This window comes from Catharus ustulatus, chromosome 37 (genome assembly GCF_009819885.2).
Source record: "Catharus ustulatus isolate bCatUst1 chromosome 37, bCatUst1.pri.v2, whole genome shotgun sequence".
NCBI classification, from domain to species: domain Eukaryota; kingdom Metazoa; phylum Chordata; class Aves; order Passeriformes; family Turdidae; genus Catharus; species Catharus ustulatus.
The window spans coordinates 1,094,502-1,113,428 of NC_046257.1; the positions used below are offsets into that span (position 1 = coordinate 1,094,502).

Consider the following 18,927-nt stretch of genomic DNA (forward strand, 5'->3'; position numbering starts at 1 on the left):
CAGGGCAGCCCCTCCCCCCCCTTGGTCCCAGGGGGGTTTTGGGGGTCCCGGGGGGGAATTTTGGGGTCCCTGAGGATTTTTGGGGGATCCTGGGAAGGTTTTTGGGGGTCCCATGAAAATCTGGGATCGTTCCAGGTGAGGTTTAGGTCCCCAAAATCTCTTTTTTTAAATCCTAAAAATGCTAAAATCTTAATTCTGGGGGAACTTTGGGATCCCCCCAAAAATTCTGGGGGGTCCCAGGGGAAATTTTGGGGATCCCTAAAAATTTTTGGGGATCCCCTGAAATTTCAGGTGAGATTTTGGGGGTGCAGAGTGTGGGGAAAAAACCAAAATTCCCAATTTCAAAGTGATTTTTGGGGTTTTTTGGGGGGATTTTTTGGGATTTGGGGTTTTTTTGGGGTCTCCCCTTTTTGAGGTCACTCCCTAAAATTTTTCAGGATCCCCTAAAATTTCAGGTGAGATTTTGGGAGTGCAGAGTGTGGGAAAAAACCCCAAAATCCCAATTTTTAGGTGATTTTCGAGTTGATTTCTGGGGGTATTTTGTGGGGTTTTGGGGCTCTTTTTTTGGGATTTGGGGTTTTTTAGGGTCACTCCTTTTTGGGGTCACTCCCTAAAATTTTTGGGGATTTTTAGCAGTGCAGAGTGTGGGGAAAAAACCCAAAAAAATCCCAATTTCGAAGCGATTTTCGGAGTTTTTTTGGGGAAATTTGGGGTTTTTTGGGGGGATTTTTTGGGATTTGGGATTTTTTGGGGTCTCCCCTTTTTGGGGTCACTCCCTAAAATTTTTTTGGGATTTTTAGCAGTGCAGAGTGTGGGGGAAAAAACCCAAAAATCCCAATTTCGAAGCGATTTTCGGGTGGATTTTTGGAGGAATTTTGGGGTTTTTTGGGGGGATTTTTTGGGATTTGGGATTTTTTTTGGGGTCTCCCCTTTTTGGGGTCACTCCTTTTTGGGGTGGGGGTCCCGGCTGCCCCCCAGCAGCAGCACCTGGCCCAGCAGGACCCCGTTGCAGGCGGCCGAGGCGGCGAAGGTCGAGGCCAGGAGCAGATCCCCGGTTTCCTGGGGGAAAAAATTGGGAAATTTGGGGAAATTTGGGGGATTTTAGGAAAATTTGGGGTAAATTTGGGGGATTTTGGGATTTTTGGGGAAGGTTTGGGGATTTTGGGGGAGATTTTCAGGGGATTTTAGGGTGGAATTTGGGATTTTGGGGGAGATTTTGGGGGGATTTTGGGGGAGATTTTGGGGATTTTGGGAAAGATTTTGGATTTTAGGGGAAGATTTTGGGATTTTTGGGGGAGATTTGGGGATTTTTTGGGGACATTTTGGGATTTTTGGGGGAGATTTTGGGATTTTTGGGGGAGATTTTCCGGGGATTTGGGGAAATTTTTGGGATTTTTGGGGAGATTTTGGGGGGATTTTCAGGGGATTTCTGGAAATTTTTGGGATTTTTGGGGGAGGTTTTGGGATTTTTGGGGAAGATTTTGAGATTTTTGGGGAAGGTTTTGGAATTTTAAGGGAAGATTTTGGGATTATTGGGGGGGATTTTGGGATTTTTGAGGGGTATTTTGGGATTTTTGGGAAAGATTTTGGGATTTTAGGGGAAGATTTTGGGATTATTGGGGGAGATTTTCAGGGGATTTTAGGGTGGAATTTGGGATTTTGGGGGGTATTTTGGGGATTTAGGGAAGGTTTGGGGATTTTGGGGGAGTTTTTCAGGGGATTTGGGGAAATTTTTGGGATTTTGGGGAAGGTTTTGGGATTTTGGGGGAAAGTTTTGGGATTTTTGGGGGAGATTTTCAGGGGATTTTAGGATTTTAGAGTGGAATTTGGGATTTTTGGGGACATTTTGGGATTTTTGGGGAAGGTTTTGGAATTTTTGGGGAAGATTTTGGGATTTTGGGGAAGGTTTTGGGATTTTTGGGGAAGATTTTGGGATTTTTAGGGGAGATTTTCAGGGGATTTGGGGAAATTTTGGGGATTTTTGGGAAAGATTTTGGGATTTAAGGGAAGGTTTTGGGATTATTGGGGGAGATTTTCAGGGGATTTTAGGATTTTAGAGTAGGATTTGGGATTTTTGGGGACATTTTGAGATTTTTGGGGAAGGTTTTGGGATTATTGGGGGGATTTTGGGATTTTAGAGCAGAATTTGGGATTTTTGGGGACATTTTGGGATTTTTGGGAAACGTTTTGGGATTTTAGGGGAAGATTTTGGGATTTTTTGGGGAGATTTTCAGGGGATTTGGGAAAATTTTTGGGATTTTTTGGGAAGGTTTTGGGATTTTGGGGGGATTTTGGGATTTTTGGGAAAGATTTTGGATTTTAGGGGAAGATTTTGGGATTTTTGGGGAAGGTTTTGGGATTTAAGGGAAGGTTTTGGGATTTTGGAGGAAGATTTTGGGATTTTTGGGGAGATTTTCAGGGGATTTTAGGATTTTAGAGTAGGATTTGGGAATTTTGGGGAGATTTTTGGGAGATTTTGGGATTTTTGAGGGGTATTTTGGGATTTTTGGGGGTATTTTGGGATTTTAGGGGAAGATTTTGGAATTTTTGGAGAAGATTTTGGGATTTTTGGGGAAGGTTTTGGGATTTTTGGGGAGATTTTCAGGGGATTTGGGGAAATTTTTGGGATTTTTGGGGAAGGTTTTGGGATTTTGGGGCAGATTTTTGGGTTTTGGGGATTTTTTGGGGGATCCCCAGGGTGATTTTGGGGTTTTAGGGGAAATTTGGGAGGTTTTAAATGGAGTTTAGGAGGAAATTTGGGGTGGATTTTGAATTATTTTGAGAAGGAATTTGGGGGTTTGAGATTTGGGATTTTTTGGGGGAGGATTTTTGGGATTTAAGGTTTTTTGGGGAGGGGTCTCAGCATGAGAAGGGCAAAATTTGGGGGGTCTTGAGTGAATTTTGGGTGAATTTTGAATGAATTTCATGATGATTTTGGGGTTTTTTTTGGGTTTTTGGGGTTTTAGGATTTGGGATTTTTTTGGGGTGGATTTTGGGGATTTGGGATTTTTTTGGGGAGGGGTCTCACCATGACAGGAGCAAAATTTGGGGGTCTTGAGTGAATTTTGGGTGAATTTTGGGTGAATTTTGGGTGAATTTTGAATTAATTTCATTATGAATTTGGCGTTTTTTAGGGTTTTAGGGGTTTTATGATTTGGGATTTTTTTTGGGGGAGGATTTTGGGGATTTTGGGGAGGGGTCTCAGTGTGAGAAGGGCAAAATTTGGGGGGTCTTGAGTGAAATTTGGGTGAAATTTGGGTGGATTTTGGGTGAATTTTATATGAATTTCATGATGATTTTGGGGTTTTTTTGGGGTTTTTTTGGGTTTTATGATTTGGGATTTTTTTTGGGGTGGATTTTTGGGATTTTTGGGGTTTTTGGGGAGGGGTCTCAACGTGAGAGGAGCAAAATTTGGGGGGTCTTGAGTGAATTTTGGGTGAATTTTGAATTAATTTCATGACGATTTTGGGGGTTTTTTTGGGGTTTTTGGGGTTTTATGATTTGGGATTTTTTTAGGGTGGATTTTTGGGGTTTTGGAGATTTGGGGAGGGGTCTCAACGTGAGAAGGGCAAAATTTGGGGGGTCCTGAGTGAATTTTGGGTGAATTTTGGGTGAAATTTGAATTTATTTGAGGAGAAATTTGGGGTTTTTTTGGGTTTTTGGGGTTTTATGGTTTGGGATTTTTTTGGGGTGGATTTTGGGGATTTGGGATTTTTTTGGGGAGGGGTCTCACCATGAGAGGAGCAAAATTTGGGGGGTCCTGAGTGAAATTTGGGTGAAATTTGGGTGAATTTTGAATGAATTTCATGACGATTTTGGGGTTTTTTGGGGTTTTTTTGGGTTTTTTTGTGTTTTATGATTTGGGATTTTTTTGGGGTGGATTTTTGGGGATTTGGGATTTTTTTGGGGAGGGGTCTCAACACGAGAAGGACAAAATTTTGGGGGGTCTTGAGTGAATTTTGGGCGAATTTTGGGTGAATTTTAAATGAATTTCATGACGATTTTTGGGGTTTTTTTGGGGTTTTTTGGGTTTTATGATTTGGGATTTTTTTGGGGAGGATTTTTGGGATTTGGGATTTTTTTGGGGAGGGGTCTCAACATGAGAAGGGCAAAATTTGGGGGGTCCTGAGTGAATTTTGGGTGAATTTTGAATTAATTTCATTACAAATTTGGGTTTTTTTTGGGGTTTTTTTGGGTTTTATGATTTGGGATTTTTTTGGGGTGGATTTTGGGGATTTGGGATTTTTTTGGGGAGGGGTCTCACCATGAGAAGGGCAAAATTTGGGGGGTCCTGAGTGAATTTTAGGTGAATTTTGGGTGAATTTTGAATTAATTTCATTACAAATTTGGGGTTTTTGGGGTTTTATGATTTGGGATTTTTTTGGGGAGGATTTTTGGGATTTTTGGGGATTTTGGGGAGGGGTCTCACCGTGAGGGAGGTGAAGATTCTGGCCAGGGCCCCCCCAAAGAGGAGCCCCGTGGTGACCCCTGAGAGCTGCCCCGTGTGGCCCTGGCGAGCGTTGGTGACGATCTGCAGCAGCTGGGGGGGAATTTGGGGAAAATTTGGGAAAATTTGGGAAAATTTGGAATTTTTTGGGGAAAATTTGGGATTTTTTGGGGAAAATTTGGGATTTTTTGGGGAAAATTTGGGATTTTTTGGGGAAAATTTGGGATTTTTTGGGGAAAATTTGGGATTTTTTGGAGGTTTCCCAAAAATTTGGGAGCCCCAAGAAATCAAAACCCCCCCAAATTCCAGCCAGTCCTGTCAGGACCCCTCAAATCTTCCTAAATTATTTCTAAAATTTTTCCAGGATCCCCAAAATATCCCAAATCCTCCCAAAATTTCCCCAAAATCTGCCCAGGACCCCCCAAAATCCTCCAAATCCTTTAAAAATCTCCCCTAAAATCCCTCAAATCCTCCTAAAATCCTCCAAAATCCCCCCCAGGACCACCCAAAATCCCCCAAATCCTCCCAAAATTTCACCCAAATTTCCCCCAGGACCCCCCAAAATCCCTGAAATCCATCCAAAATTCCACCCAGGATCCCCAAAATCCCCCAAATCCTCCTCAAATTCCCCCAAAATTCCCTAAATCCTCCCAAAATCCCCCAAAATTCCACCCAGGGCACCCCAAATTTCACTCAGGACCCCCCCAAATCTTTTTCAACCTCCCCAAAATCCCCCAAATCCTCCCCAGGACCCCCAAAGTTCCCCCAAATTCCCCAAATCTCTCCCAGGATCCCCCAAAACTGCTCCAGGACCCCCAAAATTTTTCTCAAATTCCCTTTAACCCCCCAAAATCCCCCCCAAATCCTCCCAAAATCCCTCCAGGACCCCTCAAAAACCCCAAAAATCCCCCAAATCCTTTAAAAATCTCCCCTAAAATCCCTCAAATCCACCCAAAATCCCCCCTAAAATCCCCTAAAATCCCCCTAAAATCCCCCCAGGACCCCCCAAAAGCCCCCAAATCCTCCCCCAAATTCCCCAAATCCTTTAGAATTCCCCCTAAAATCCCCCAAATCCCTCTAAAATTCCCCCTAAAATCCCTCAAATCCTCCTCAAATCCCCCAAAAATCCCCCAAATCCTCCCAAAATTCCACCCAGGATCCCCAAAATCCCCCAAATCCTCCTCAAATCCCCCCCAAAATCCCCCAAATCCTCCCAAAATCCCCCCAAAATCCCCTAAATCCCCCCAAAATTCCACCCAGGGCACCCCAAATTTCACTCAGGACCCCCCAAATCTTTTTCAACCTCCCCAAAATCCCCCAAATCCTCCCCAAAGTTCCCCCAAATTCTCTTTAGCCCCCCCAAATTCCCCAAATCTCCCCCAGGATTCCCCAAAACTCCTCCAGGACCCCCAAAATTTTCCTCAAATTCCCTTTAACTCCCCAAAATCCCCCCCAAAATCCTCCCCAAAATCCCCCAGGACCCCTCAAAAACCCCAAAAATCCCCAAATCCTTTAAAAATCCCCCCTAAAATCCCTCAAATCCTCCTAAAATCCCCCAAAATTTCCCCAGGACCACCCAAAATCCCCCAAATCCTCCTCAAATCCTCCCTAAAATCCCTCAAATGCCCCCAAAATCCCCCAAAATTCCACCCAGGGCGCCCCAAATTTCACTCAGGACCCCCCCAAATCTTTTTCAACCTCCCCAAAATCCCCCAAATCCTCCCCAAAGTTCCCTCAAATTCCCTTTAGCTCCCCCCAAATTCCCCAAATCCCCCCAGGATTCCCCAAAACTGCTCCAGGACCCCCAAAATTTTTCTCAAATTCCCTTTAACCCCCCAAAATCCCCCCCAAAATCCTCCCCAAAATCCCCCCAGGACCCCTCAAAAACCCCAAAAATCCCCCAAATCCTTTAAAAATCCCCCTAAAATCCCTCAAATCCTCCTAAAATCCCCCAAAATTTCCCCAGGACCCCCCAAAATCCCCCAAATCCTCCTAAAATCCCCCAAAATTCCCCCAGGACCACCCAAAATTCCACCCAGGATCCCCAAAATATCCCAAATCCTCCCAAAATTTCCCCAAAATCTGCCCAGGACCACCCAAAATCCCCCAAATCCTTTAAAAATCCCCCCTAAAATCCCTCAAATCCTCCTAAAATCCCCCTAAAATTTACTCAGGACCACCCAAAAATCCCCCAAATCCTCCTCAAAACCTCCCTGAATCCCCCCAGGACACCCCAAAATTTCCCCAGGATCCCCAAAATATCCCAAATCCTCCCAAAATTTCCCCAAAATCTGCCCAGGACCCCCCAAAATCCTCCAAATCCTTTAAAAATCCCCCCTAAAATCCCTCAAATCCTCCTAAAATCCCCCAAAATTCCCCCAGGACCCCCAAAATCCCTGAAATCCATCCAAAATTCCACCCAGGATCCCCAAAATCCCCCAAATCCTCCTCAAATCCCCCCTAAAATCCACCAAATCCTTTAGAATTCCCCCTGAAATCACCCCAGGACCCCCTAAAATCCCCCCTAAAATCCCCCCAAAATCCCCTCAGGACCACCCAAAATCCCCCAAATCCTTTAAAAATCCCCCCCAGGATTTCCAAAATCCCCCAAATCCTCCCCCAAATTCCCCAAATCATTTACAAATCCCCCCAAAATCCCTCAAATCCCCCCTAAAATCCCCCCAAAATCCCCCCAGGACCCCCCAAAAGCCCCCAAAATTCCCCAAATCTTTTACAAATCCCCCCCAAAATCCCCCAAATCCACCCAAAATCCTCCAAAAATCCCCCCAGGACTCCCCAAAATCCCTGAAATCCATCCAAAATTCCCCCCAGGACCACCCAAAATCCCCCAAATCCTTTAAAAATCCCCCCCAGGATCCCCAAAATTTCCCCCAAATCCCCCTAAAATTCCCCCCTAAAATCCTCCCAGGACCACCCAAAATCCCCCAAATCCTCCCCAAATCCCCCCCAAAATCCCCCAAATCCTCCCAAAATCCCCTCTAAAATCCCCTAAAATCCCCCCAGGACCCCCCAAAATCCTCCCCAAAATCCCCCAAAATTCCCCAAAATCCCCTCAAAATTCCCCAAATCTTTTACAAATCCCCCCCAAAATCCCCCAAAATCCCCCCAGGACCACCCAAAATCCCCCAAATCCTTCTAAAATCCCCCCAAAATCCCCTAAAATCCCCCCAAAATCCCCCCAGGACCCCCCAAAATCCCCCAAATCCTCCCAAAATTCCACCCAGGATCCCCAAAATCCCCCAAATCCCCCTAAAATCCCCCAGGACCCCCAAAATCCCCCAAAATTCCCCAAATCCCCCCAAAATTCCCCAAATCCCCCTAAAATCCCCCCTAAAATCCCCCCAAAATCCCCCCAGGACCCCCCAAAATTTCCCCCAAATCCCCAAAATTCCCCAAATCTTTTACAAATCCCCCCAAATTTCCCCCCAGTCCCCAGTGCTGACCCTGCTGAGGATGATGATTGGCAGGTTCAGGGCCTGCAGGGCGGTGACGAAGCTCAGAGGGGTCAGGGGAGAAACCAAAACCCCCAAAAATGCCCCAAAAAGGGTGAGCAGAGCCAGCCCTGGGGAGAGAGAAATAAAAAAAATAATCCAAAATATCAAAAATCCAAAATCCCTAAAATTCCATCCCAGAAAAACCCAAAATCCCCCCAAAAAATCCCAAAAAAATCCCCAAAAACCCCAAAATTCCATCCAAAACCCCCCCAAAAAACCCTAAAAAACCCAAATCTCCAAAATTCCTCCCCCCAAAAAATCCAAAACCCAAAAAAAATTCCCAAAAAATTCCCAAAAAATCCCAAAAAAATCCCAAAATTCCACTCAAAATCCCCCAAAAAATCCCAAAAAAATCCCCAAAAAATCCCCAAAAATCCCCAAAAAATTCCCAAAAAATTCCAAAAAATCCCCAAAAAATTCCAAAAAAATCCCCAAAGAATCCCCAAAAAATCCCAAAATTTTACTCAAAATCCCCAAAAAATCCCCAAAAAATCCCCAAAAATTCCCCAAAAATCCCCAAAAAATCCAAAAAATCCCAAAAAAATTCCAAAAAATCCCAAAAAATCCCCAAAAAATCCCCCAAAAAATCCCAAAAAATCCCCAAAAATTCCCAAAAAATTCCCAAAAAATCCCCAAAAAAACCCCAAAAAATCCCCAAAAAATCCCAAACAAATTCCCAAAAAATCCCCAAAAAAACCCCAAAAAATCCCCAAAAAATCCCCCAAAAAATCCAAAATAATCCCCCCCAAAAAAATAAAAAATTCCAAAAAATCCCCAAAAAATTCTCAAAAAATTCCCAAAAAAATCCCCAAAAAATCCCCAAAAAAATCCAAAAAAAATCCCCCAAAAAATCCCCAAAAAATCCCAAAATTCCACTCAAATCCCCAAAAAAATCCCCAAAAAATTCCCAAAAAATTCCCAAAAAAATCCCCAAAAAATAAAAAAAAAAATCAAAAAAAAAAAATCCCCAAAAAAATCCCCAAAATCCCCAAAAAAATCCCCAAAATCCCCAAAAAATCAAAAAAATCCCCAAAAAATCAAAAAAATCCCCAAAAAATCCCTAAAAAATCCCAAACAATAAAAAAAAATTCCAAAAAAATCCCCAAAAAATCCCCAAAATATTCCAAAAAATAAAAAAAAAAATCCCAAAAAAATCCCAAAAAATCCCCAAAAAATCCCCAAAAAATCCCCAAAAAATCCCCAAAAAATTCCCAAAAATCCCCCCAAAATTCCCAAAATCCCAAAAAATTCCCAAAAATCCCAAAATCCCCCAAAATCCCACCTGGCCCCGTGCTCCCCCTGAAGTGCAGCACCAGGAACAGGAGGCTCAGGCTCTGCAGCAGCAGGAACAGAGACTCCCCCCAGGCACTGCCAAATATAAAATTTGGGGAGAAAATCAAATTTTGGGAGGGTCAAAACCTCCCAGAAATGAGATTTGGGGGTGCCCAGAAATGGGGAAAATTGAGGGGGAATGGGGGAATACAGAGATGGTCGGAATTTTATCAAATCTGTACAAAATTTCCCAAAATCCACTCGAAATTACCCAAAATCTCCCAAAATTTCATCAAATCTGCCCAAAATTTCCCAAATTCCACCCCAAATCTCCCCAAAATTTCCCCAAATCCACCCAAAATTACCCAAAATCTCCCCAAATTTCACCAAATCTGTCCAAAATGTCCCAAAATCCACCTGAAACTTCCTCAAATCCCCCCAAAAATTCATCAAATCCCCCCAAAATCTCCCAAATTCACCCAAAATCCACCCAAAATTTCCCAAAATCCCCCCAAAATCTCCCCAAATCCACCCAAAATTACCCAAAATCTCCCCAAATTTCATCAAATCCACCCAAAATCTCCCAAAATCCACCCAAAATTTCCCAAAATCTCCCAAATTTCATCAAATTTGCCCAAAATTTCCCAAATTCCACCCAAAATCTCCCCAAAATTTCCCCAAATCCACCCAAAATTACCCAAAATCTCCCCAAAATTTCCCCAAATCCACCCAAAATTACCCAAAATCTCCCCAAAATTTCATCAAATCTGCCCAAAATTTCCTCAAATTCACCCAAAATCCACCCAAAATTTCACCAAATCTGTTCAAAATTTCCCAAAATCCACCCAAAATCTCCCAAAATTTCATCAAATCTGCCCAAATTTTCCCCAAATCCACCTGAAACTTCCTCAAATCCCCCCAAAAATTCATCAAATCCCCCAAAATCTCCCCAAAATCTCCCCAAATCCACCCAAAATTACCCAAAATCTCCCAAAATTTCATCAAATCTGCCCAAATTTTCCCCAAATCCCCCAAAATTTCCCCAAATCCACCCCAACCCCTCTTTTAAACCCCCCCAAAATTCCCAAAATTCTCCCAGACCCCCCCAAATTTCACTCAGGACACCCCAAAACTCCTCCAGGACCCCCCAAATCCCCCCCAAATTATTTTTAACTCCTCCAGGACCCCCAAAAATCCTTCCCAGAGCCCCCCAAAATCCCCCCAGACCCCCAAAAATCCCCTCCAGGACCCCCCATTTCCCTCCCACACTCCCTTAAATCTCCCCCAATATCCCAAAATCCCCCAGACCCCCCTAAATCCCCACCAGGACCCCAAAAATCCCTCTTAGACCCCCCCAATTCCCTCCAAGACCCCAAAATCCCCCCCCAGACCCCCCAAAATCCCTTTTAACTCCTTCAGGACCCCCCCAAATCCCTTTCAATCCCTTCCCAGAACCCCCCAAATCCCCCCAGACCCCCCCAAATCCCCCCAGACCCCCCCAAATCCCTTTCAATTCCCTTCCAGACCCCCCCCAATCTCTCCAGGACCCCCAAAAATCCCTCCAAGAACCCCCTAAATCTCCCCCAGACCCCCCCCAACCCCTCCAGACCACCCCAAATCCCTTTCAGACTCCCCTAAATCTCCCCCAGCCCCCCCAAAATCCCCTCCAGGACTCCCCAGACCCCTCTAGGACTCCCCAAATCCCTCCCAGAACCCTCAAATCCCCCCCAGACCCCCCAAAAAACCCCTCCAGACCCCCCTAAATCCCCACCACGACCCCCAAAATCCCTCCTAGACCCCCCCCAAAACCCCTCCAGATCCCCTCAAATCCCTTTCAATCCCCCCCAGACCCCCCCAAAATCCCCCAGACCTCTCCAATCCCCCTCCAGACCACCCCAAATCCCTTTCAGACTCCCCTAAATCTCCCCCAGCCCCCCCAAAATCCCCTCCAGGACTCCCCAGACCCCTCTAGGACTCCCCAAATCCCTCCCAGAACCCTCAAATCCCCCCCAGACCCCCCAAAAAACCCCTCCAGACCCCCCTAAATCCCCACCACGACCCCCAAAATCCCTCCTAGACCCCCCCCAAAACCCCTCCAGATCCCCTCAAATCCCTTTCAATCCCCCCCAGACCCCCCCAAAATCCCCCAGACCTCTCCAATCCCCTCCCAGATCCCCAAAACCCCTCTCAGACCCCCCCAAAATCCCCTCCAGGACCCCCCAGTCCCCTCCCACACTCCCCTAAATCTCCCCCAGTACCCCAAAAACCCCTCCAGACCCCCCCAAAATCCCCCCCAGATTCCCCCAAACCCCTCCAGGACCCCCCAAATCCCCTCCCAGATCCCCAAAATCCCCTCCAGGACCCCCCAAATCCCCTCCCAGATCCCCAAAATCCCCTCCAGGACCCCCCAAATCCCCTCCCAGATCCCCAAAATCCCCTCCAGGACCCCCCAAATCCCCTCCCAGACCCCCAAAATCCCCTCCAGGACCCCCAAAATCCTTCCCAGACCCCCCCAAATCCCCTCCCACACCCCTCTAAATCCCTTTTAATCCCCCCCAGACCCCCCTAAACCCCTCCAGGACCCCCCAAACCTCCCAAAACCCCTCCAAGACCCCCCCAAATCCTTCCCAGACCCCCCAAAACTCCTTTTAACCCCTCCAGGACCCCTCCAAATCCCTTTCAATCCCCTCCCAGACACCCAAAATCCTTCCCAGACCCCCCAAAATCCCTCCCAGACCCCCCAAAATCCCTTTCAATCCCCCCCAGACCCCCCTAAATTCCCCCAGACCCCCCCAGCCCCCCCCCAATCTCTCCAGGACCCCAAAAATCCCTCCTAGACCCCTCCAAAAACCCCTCCAGACCCCCCCAAATCTCTTTCAATTCCACCCAGGCCCCCCCAATCCCCTCCAAGACCCCTCAAATCCTTCCCAGATCCCCTCCAGGACCCCCCAAAATCCCCCCAGACCCCCAAAAATCCCTCCAAGAACCCCCTAAATCTCCCCCAGACCCCTCTAAATCCCCCAGACCCCCCTAAATCCCCGCCAGACCCCCAAAAAAGCCCCTCCAGACCCTCCCAATTCCCTTCTAATCCCTCCAGGACCCCCCCAAATCCCTTTCAATTCCCTCCCAGATCCCCAAAAATCCCCCCCAGACCCCCCCTAAATTCCCCCAGCCCCCCCCCCAGCCCCCCCAATCCTCTCCCAGCCCCCCCAAAATCCCCTCCAGGAGCCCCCAGTTCCCTCCCACACTCCCCTAAATCTCCCCCAATACCCCAAAAATCCCTCCAGGACCCCCCCAAATCCCTTTTAATCCCTCCTAGGATCCCCCAAATCCCCCCAGGACCCTCTCAAATCCCCCCCAAATCCCCCCCAGCCCCCCAATTTTCCCCAGACCTGAAGGGGAATCTCCTGGCCCAGCCGTAGCTCACGGATCCCCCCAGGGCCAGCAGCTCCAGCAGCAGCGAGGGGAGGCTGAGCCCCTGCCCTGAGCGAGACCCCCACACCTTGAGCAGCTGGGGAACCTTCACTGGGGGAAAATGATAAATAAAACAAAAAAAACCGCATCAAAATATCCCAAATTAACCCAAAGTTACATCAAAATATCCCAAAATATCCCAAAGTTACATCAAAATATCCCAAAATATCCCAAAGTTACATCAAAATATCCCAAATTATCCCAAAGTTACATCAAATTATCCCAAATTATCCCAAAATATCCCAAATTATCCCAAAGTTACATCAAATTATCCCAAAGTTACATCAAAATATCCCAAATTATCCCAAAATATCCCAAAATATCCCAAAGTTACATCAAAATATCCCAAATTATCCCAAAGTTACATCAAATTATCCCAAATTATCCCAAAATATCCCAAATTATCCCAAAGTTACACCAAAATATCCCAAAGTTACATCAAAATATCCCAAATTATCCCAAAGTTACACCAAAATATCCCAAAATATCCCAAAGTTACACCAAAATATCCCAAAGTTACATCAAAATATCCCAAAATTAACCCCAAACCTTGAGCAGATGGGGAACCTTCACTGGGGGAAAAAAGGCAAAAATAAAAATAAAAAAAAAAAATAAAAATAAAAAAACCCCACATCAAAATATCCCAAATTATCTCAAAGTTACACCAAAATATCCCAAAATTATCCCCCAGACCTTGAGCAGATGGGGAACCTTCACTGGGGGAAAAGGGGCAGAAATAAAAATAAAAAATAAAAATAAAAATAAAAATAATAATAATAAAAAAAAAAAAAACCACATCAAAATATCCCGAATTATCTCAAAGTTACCCCAAAATATCCCAAAGTTACACCAAAATATCCCAAAATTACCCCCCAGACCTTGAGCAGCTGGGGAACCTTCACTGGGAGAAAAGGGGCAGAAATAAAAATAAAAAATAAAAATAAAAATAAAAATAAAAATAAAAACAAAAATAAAAACAAAAATAAAAATTAAAAAAAATAAAAATAAAAATAAAAAACCCCACATCAAAATATCCCGAATTATCCCAAAGTTACCCCAAAATATCCCAAAATTACACCAAAATATCCCAAAATATCCCAAAGTTACACCAAAATATCCCAAAATTATCCCCCAGACCTTGAGCAGCTGGGGAACCTTCACTGGGAGAAAAGGGGCAGAAATAAAAATAAAAATAAAATAAAAATAAAATAAAAATAAAAACAAAAATAAAAATAAATAAAAATAAAAAAAAAAATAAAAATAAAAAACCCCCACATCAAAATATCCCGAATTATCTCAAAGTTACATAAAAATACCCCAAAATTATCCCCCAGACCTTCAGCAGCTGGGGAACCTTCACTGGGAGAAAAGGGGCAGAAATAAAAATAAAAATAAAAATAAAAATAAAAATAAAAATAAAAATAAAAATACCCACATCAAAATATCCCGAATTATCCCAAAGTTACACCAAAATATCCACAAATTACCCAAAATACCCCAAAATTATTCCCCAGACCTTGAGCAGCTGGGGTTCCTTCACTGGGGGATGAGATTGGGTTAAAAACCAAAAATTTTCACCAAAAAATACCCCAAAAATACCCAAAAAATTACCCCAAAATTACACCAAAATATCCCAAAATTAATCCAAAATACCCCCAAAAATATCCCAAAATTACGCCACACCTCGAGCAGCTGCAGGATTTTCACTGAGGGGTGAAAACCAAAAAAAAAACCCAAAACACGACCCCAAATCCCCACAAATTAATCCCAAAATATTTTGGGACCCCAAAATCCCCTCAGAGCTCTCTCCGGGCCCTCACCCAGCACGGATCCCGCCACAATCCCGTAGCCCAGGGCTTTGCTCAGGAGGATTTTCAGGCACGGAACTGCGGAGAAAGAACAAAGACGTCAAAATTCTTAAAATTTCCCTCAAAATTCCTCAAAATTTTTAAAAAATCCTTCAAAATTTGGATTTTAACACCCGAAACAAAGATGGCGGCGGTGTCGCCTCACACCCAAAGCAAAGATGGCGGCGTTTCTTTTCCCCGCCCAACACAAAGATGGCGGCGCCCACTCACAACTCCCGCCCGTAACCAAGATGGCGGCCGCCCCCATAGCCTTTAAAGACGCACTAAAATCTCCATTAAAAGCCCCCGACAAGCCCCGCAAAGCCCCAGGACCGCCCCCGAGACCCCTCCGGCACCGTCGAGGAGCTGAAAGCGCAGGAAGAATTGGTCGAAGCAGTGCTCGGGCAGCAGGAACGGGACGAGCAAAGGCCGGAGCGGCTCCATGGCGGCTCCCGTGCTGAGGGGAAAAGGCGGGAAACGCCCCTCACGCGTCGTGATTGGCTGAGGCGCCAGAAAATCCCGCCCCTTTAGTCCCGCCCCGTAATCCGATTGGTGAGAATCCGGATGTGCCCTGCCAATCAAAACTGAATCCGAGCTGCGATTAGTCAACGTTTTATTGCGCAACACGATTGGCTGAGTGGGCGTAAAACCCCGCCCCCTGCAGGCGCGGCGAGCTGTGATTGGTCACTTCTTTATTAATGCGATTAAAGTTTAAAATCCCTCCGACTCCCAGAGAAATCCCTCGAATTCACCCAAAAGTTTCGGTCCGGAGCTCTCTGAGACTCCCCACAAATCCTTCTTTAAAGCCTCAAATGCAGGTCCTGACCCACGATTTGGGGGTCTGGCGTGTTTCGACTTTGGGGGGTTCCGGAGGGGTCCATGAATGAATTCGAGAGATTTGGAGAGTCCAGGACCAGGTCTCGGGGTTTCAGGCGGGTCGCTGAACCGCTTTCAGGGCGTTAAAACCCGATTTTGGGGGCTCAGACGGGATTTTGGGGGACTGAGCACCTCCATAAGAAAATTTCTGGGGTCCAACACCAAATTTTGAGAGTCCGGAACAACCGGAAGTCACCTTTTCCCCATTTCATCTGCGCGCATGCGCAGTGAAGTCACCAACGATGCCTTCCGCGAAACTTCCGGAAGTTTCGTCTGTTGTACGCATGCGCAAAACACGAGACGGAGGCCGCCATTAGTGCCGGCGCTGACGTTCAGCCCTCTCTATCTCGCGCATGCGCAGAACACGAAATGGAGGCCGCCATTAGTGTCGGCGCTGCCGTACAACCCTGTCTTTGCCGCGCATGCGCGAGGCGGTCACACGCGGCCGCGCACGCGCGCTTCGCCCTTCTTTCCCCCAAGATGGCGCCACCCATGGCGGCCGCCGCCGCCTCGCTCTCCCTCCTCCTCCTCCTCTTCCTCCGCCGCCGCCGCCGCCGCCGCCGCCGCCTCGCCCTCCTGCACCGCCTCCGCCTCCTCCTCCTCCGCCGCCGCCGCCTCTCCGCGCTGCGCCTCGCCTTCCTCCCCGCCCGCTCCTCCTCCTCCTCCTCCTCGTCCCCTCAGGCCCCGCCGTGGCGGCGGCGCGGGCGCGTCTGGAGCCGCAGCCGCAGCTCCGCGTTCTGGGCCACGGTGCGGGAGAAGGCGCTGGGCGGCCGCGAGTGGAGCGAGCGCTTCCGCCTCCGCCCGGACACCTTCGACGCGCTGGTGTCGCGACTGAGGGCGGCCATCGGGCGTCGCGACACGGCGATGCGGCGCGCGGTGCCGGCCGAGGTGCGCCTGGCGCTCACCCTGTGGCGCCTCGGCGCCGTCACCGAGTACCGGGCGCTGGAGGCGACCTTCGGCGTGTCCCGCAGCTCCGTCTGCAAAATCCTGCGGGACGTGTGCGGGGCCGTGGTGGGGATCCTGGGGGCCGAGGAGGAGCAGCAGGAGGAGGAGCAGGAGGAGGAGGAGGAGGAGGAGGAGGAGGAGGAGGGGATGAAGCTTTACCTGCCCCGCGACCCCGAGAGGGTCTGGAGGATGGGAGGGGACTGGGGGCAGAGTCTGGGGGGGAGGGCGAGGATCCCGCAGGGCTCGGGGCTGAAATCCCAAAATCCAGCGATTTCCAGGATGGAATTACAAAATCTGACAGAATCCGGCCCAAAATCCCAAATCCCAGCGAGTTCTGGGGTGGAATCACAAATCCCGTCAAGTTCCAGGATGAAATTACAAAATCCAGAAGATTCCGGCCCAAAATCCCAAATCCCGTCGAGTTGTGGGATGAAATCCCAAATCCCAGCAGGTTCCAGGACGGAATTACAAAATCCAGCAGATTCTGGCCCAAAATCTCAGTTTTTGGGGGCCAAATCCCAAATCCCTGAGGGTTCCAGGATGGAATTACGAAATCCAGAAGATTCCAGCTCAAAATCCCAAATCCCAGCAATTTCCAGGATGAAATTACAAAATCCAGAAGATTCCGGCCCAAAATCCCAAATCTTGGCGGACTCCACGATGAAATCCCAAATCCCAGTGAGTTCCAGGATGGAATTACAAAATCCAGGCAATTCCAGCCCAAAATCCCAAATCCCAGCGGAAAATTCCGGGAGGAGCAGCAGGAAGAGGAAAACCCCAAAACGCCAAAAATCGCCGAATTCCGGGCGGGAAACTTCTGGGAATTTTGGAAAACTTGGAATCCCGGCGGAAAATTCCGGAAATTGGGGAATTCCGGCGAAAAAATCGAGAGAATCGGGAATTTCGGGGGGAGAAAACGCCCGGGAGCTGCGAACGTCGCTGGAAAGTTCCGGAAAGTCGGGAATTCCGGAGGGAAAATCCCAAAATTCCCAAATCCCGTCGGGAAATTCCCAAATTTTGTTTGGAATCCCTCAGATCCTGTCAGAAAATTCCCAAAATCTGTCCCAGAATTCCCAAAATTTCCAAATCCCATCAGGATTCCCCCAGATCCCATTGGAAAATTCACAGAATTCCCGAGTTTCATCAGAAAATTCCCAGAATTCATCTGAAAAATCCCAAAGTTCCCAAATCCCATCGGGAAATCCCCGAATTTCATCAGAAAATTCCAGAACTCGGTCAGAAAATGCCCAAAATTCCGTGATTTCATCAGGAAACCCCCAAATCCCGTTGGAAAATTCTAGAGTTTCATCAGAAAATTCTGGAACTTCATCAGAAAATTCCCGAAATTCCCAAAACTCATCGGAAAATTCCAGAATTTCGTCAGAAAATTCCAGAATTCTGTCAGAAAATTCCAGAACTTTGTCAGAAAATCCCCAAATCCCATCGGAAAATTCCAGAATTTCGTCAGGAAATCGCCAAATCCTGTTGGAAAATTCTAGAGTCTCATCAGAAAATTCTGGAACTTCATCAGAAAATCCCCGAAATTCCCAAAACTCATCGGAAAATTCCAGAATTTCATCAGAAAATTCCAGAATTCCGTCGGAAAATTCCAGAACTTTGTCAGAAAATCCCCAAATCCCATCGGAAAATTCCAGAATTTCGTCAGGAAATCGCCAAATCCCGTTGGAAAATTCTAGAACTTCATCAGAAAATTCCAGAACTTTGTCAGAAAATTCCCGAAATTCCCAAAACTCATCGGAAAATTCCAGAATTTCGTCAGAAAATTCCGGAACTTTGTCAGAAAATCCCCAAATCCCATTGGAAAATTCCAGTGTTTCATCGGAAAATTCCAGAATCCCATCGGAAAATTCCAGAGTTTCGTCAGGAAATCGCCAAATCCCGTCGGAAAATTCCGGAACCTCGTCAGAAAATTCCCAAATCCCCCCGGAATTCCCGGCTCTCCCGCCGCCCCTCCCCCGCCTGGCCGGGGTCCTGGCCCGGCTGCGGGTCCCGATCCGCGCCCCTCCCCCCCCCGCGGCGGGGGGCGGGGCCTGTCGGGACTATCGCGACAGGAGGAGGGGGGAGGGGCACGCGCTGACCCTGCAGGCCGTGGTGGACGCGCGCGGCTGCCTCTGGAACGTGGAATTCCAGCGGCCGGGAACCGCCCTGAGGGAGTCGGCGCTCTACAGGTGGATGGGCAGGAGGAACGGGGGAAAAAACGGGAAAAACGGGAAAAAAAATGGGAAAAACGGGGATTTTGGGGGGAAAAACGGGGATTTCGGGAAAAATAATGGGGGTTTTGGGGGGGAAAATGGGAATTTTTGGGGGAAAAATGGGGAAAAAACCGGGAATTTTGGGGGGGAAAATGGGAATTTTGAGAGGAAAAATGGGAATTGTGATGGGAAAAATATGGAGGAAAACGGGGATTTTGGGGGTAAAAATGGGGATTTTGGGAAAAATAATGGGAATTTTGAGAGGAAAAATGGGAATTGTGATGGGAAAAATGGAGAAAAAAACGGGGATTTTGTGAATAATGGGGAAAATAATGGGG

At 47.0% G+C, this 18,927-nt stretch overlaps 1 protein-coding gene across 1 annotated transcript; it reads right to left on the reverse strand.

The window, feature by feature from the left end:
- Positions 1–914: 914 nt before the first annotated feature.
- Positions 915–15,043, reverse strand: MPDU1 (mannose-P-dolichol utilization defect 1). The gene is made up of 7 exons (XM_033084297.1): positions 14,912–15,043; positions 14,529–14,594; positions 12,627–12,759; positions 9,245–9,330; positions 7,912–8,030; positions 4,430–4,540; positions 915–1,059 (listed from the first exon to the last, which is right to left on the reverse strand). Exons 1-7 carry the CDS (start codon positions 14,997–14,999, stop codon positions 940–942), a joined length of 723 nt encoding a protein of 240 aa, XP_032940188.1. The 5' UTR covers positions 15,000–15,043; the 3' UTR covers positions 915–939.
- Between the last annotated feature and the right edge of the window lie 3,884 nt (positions 15,044–18,927).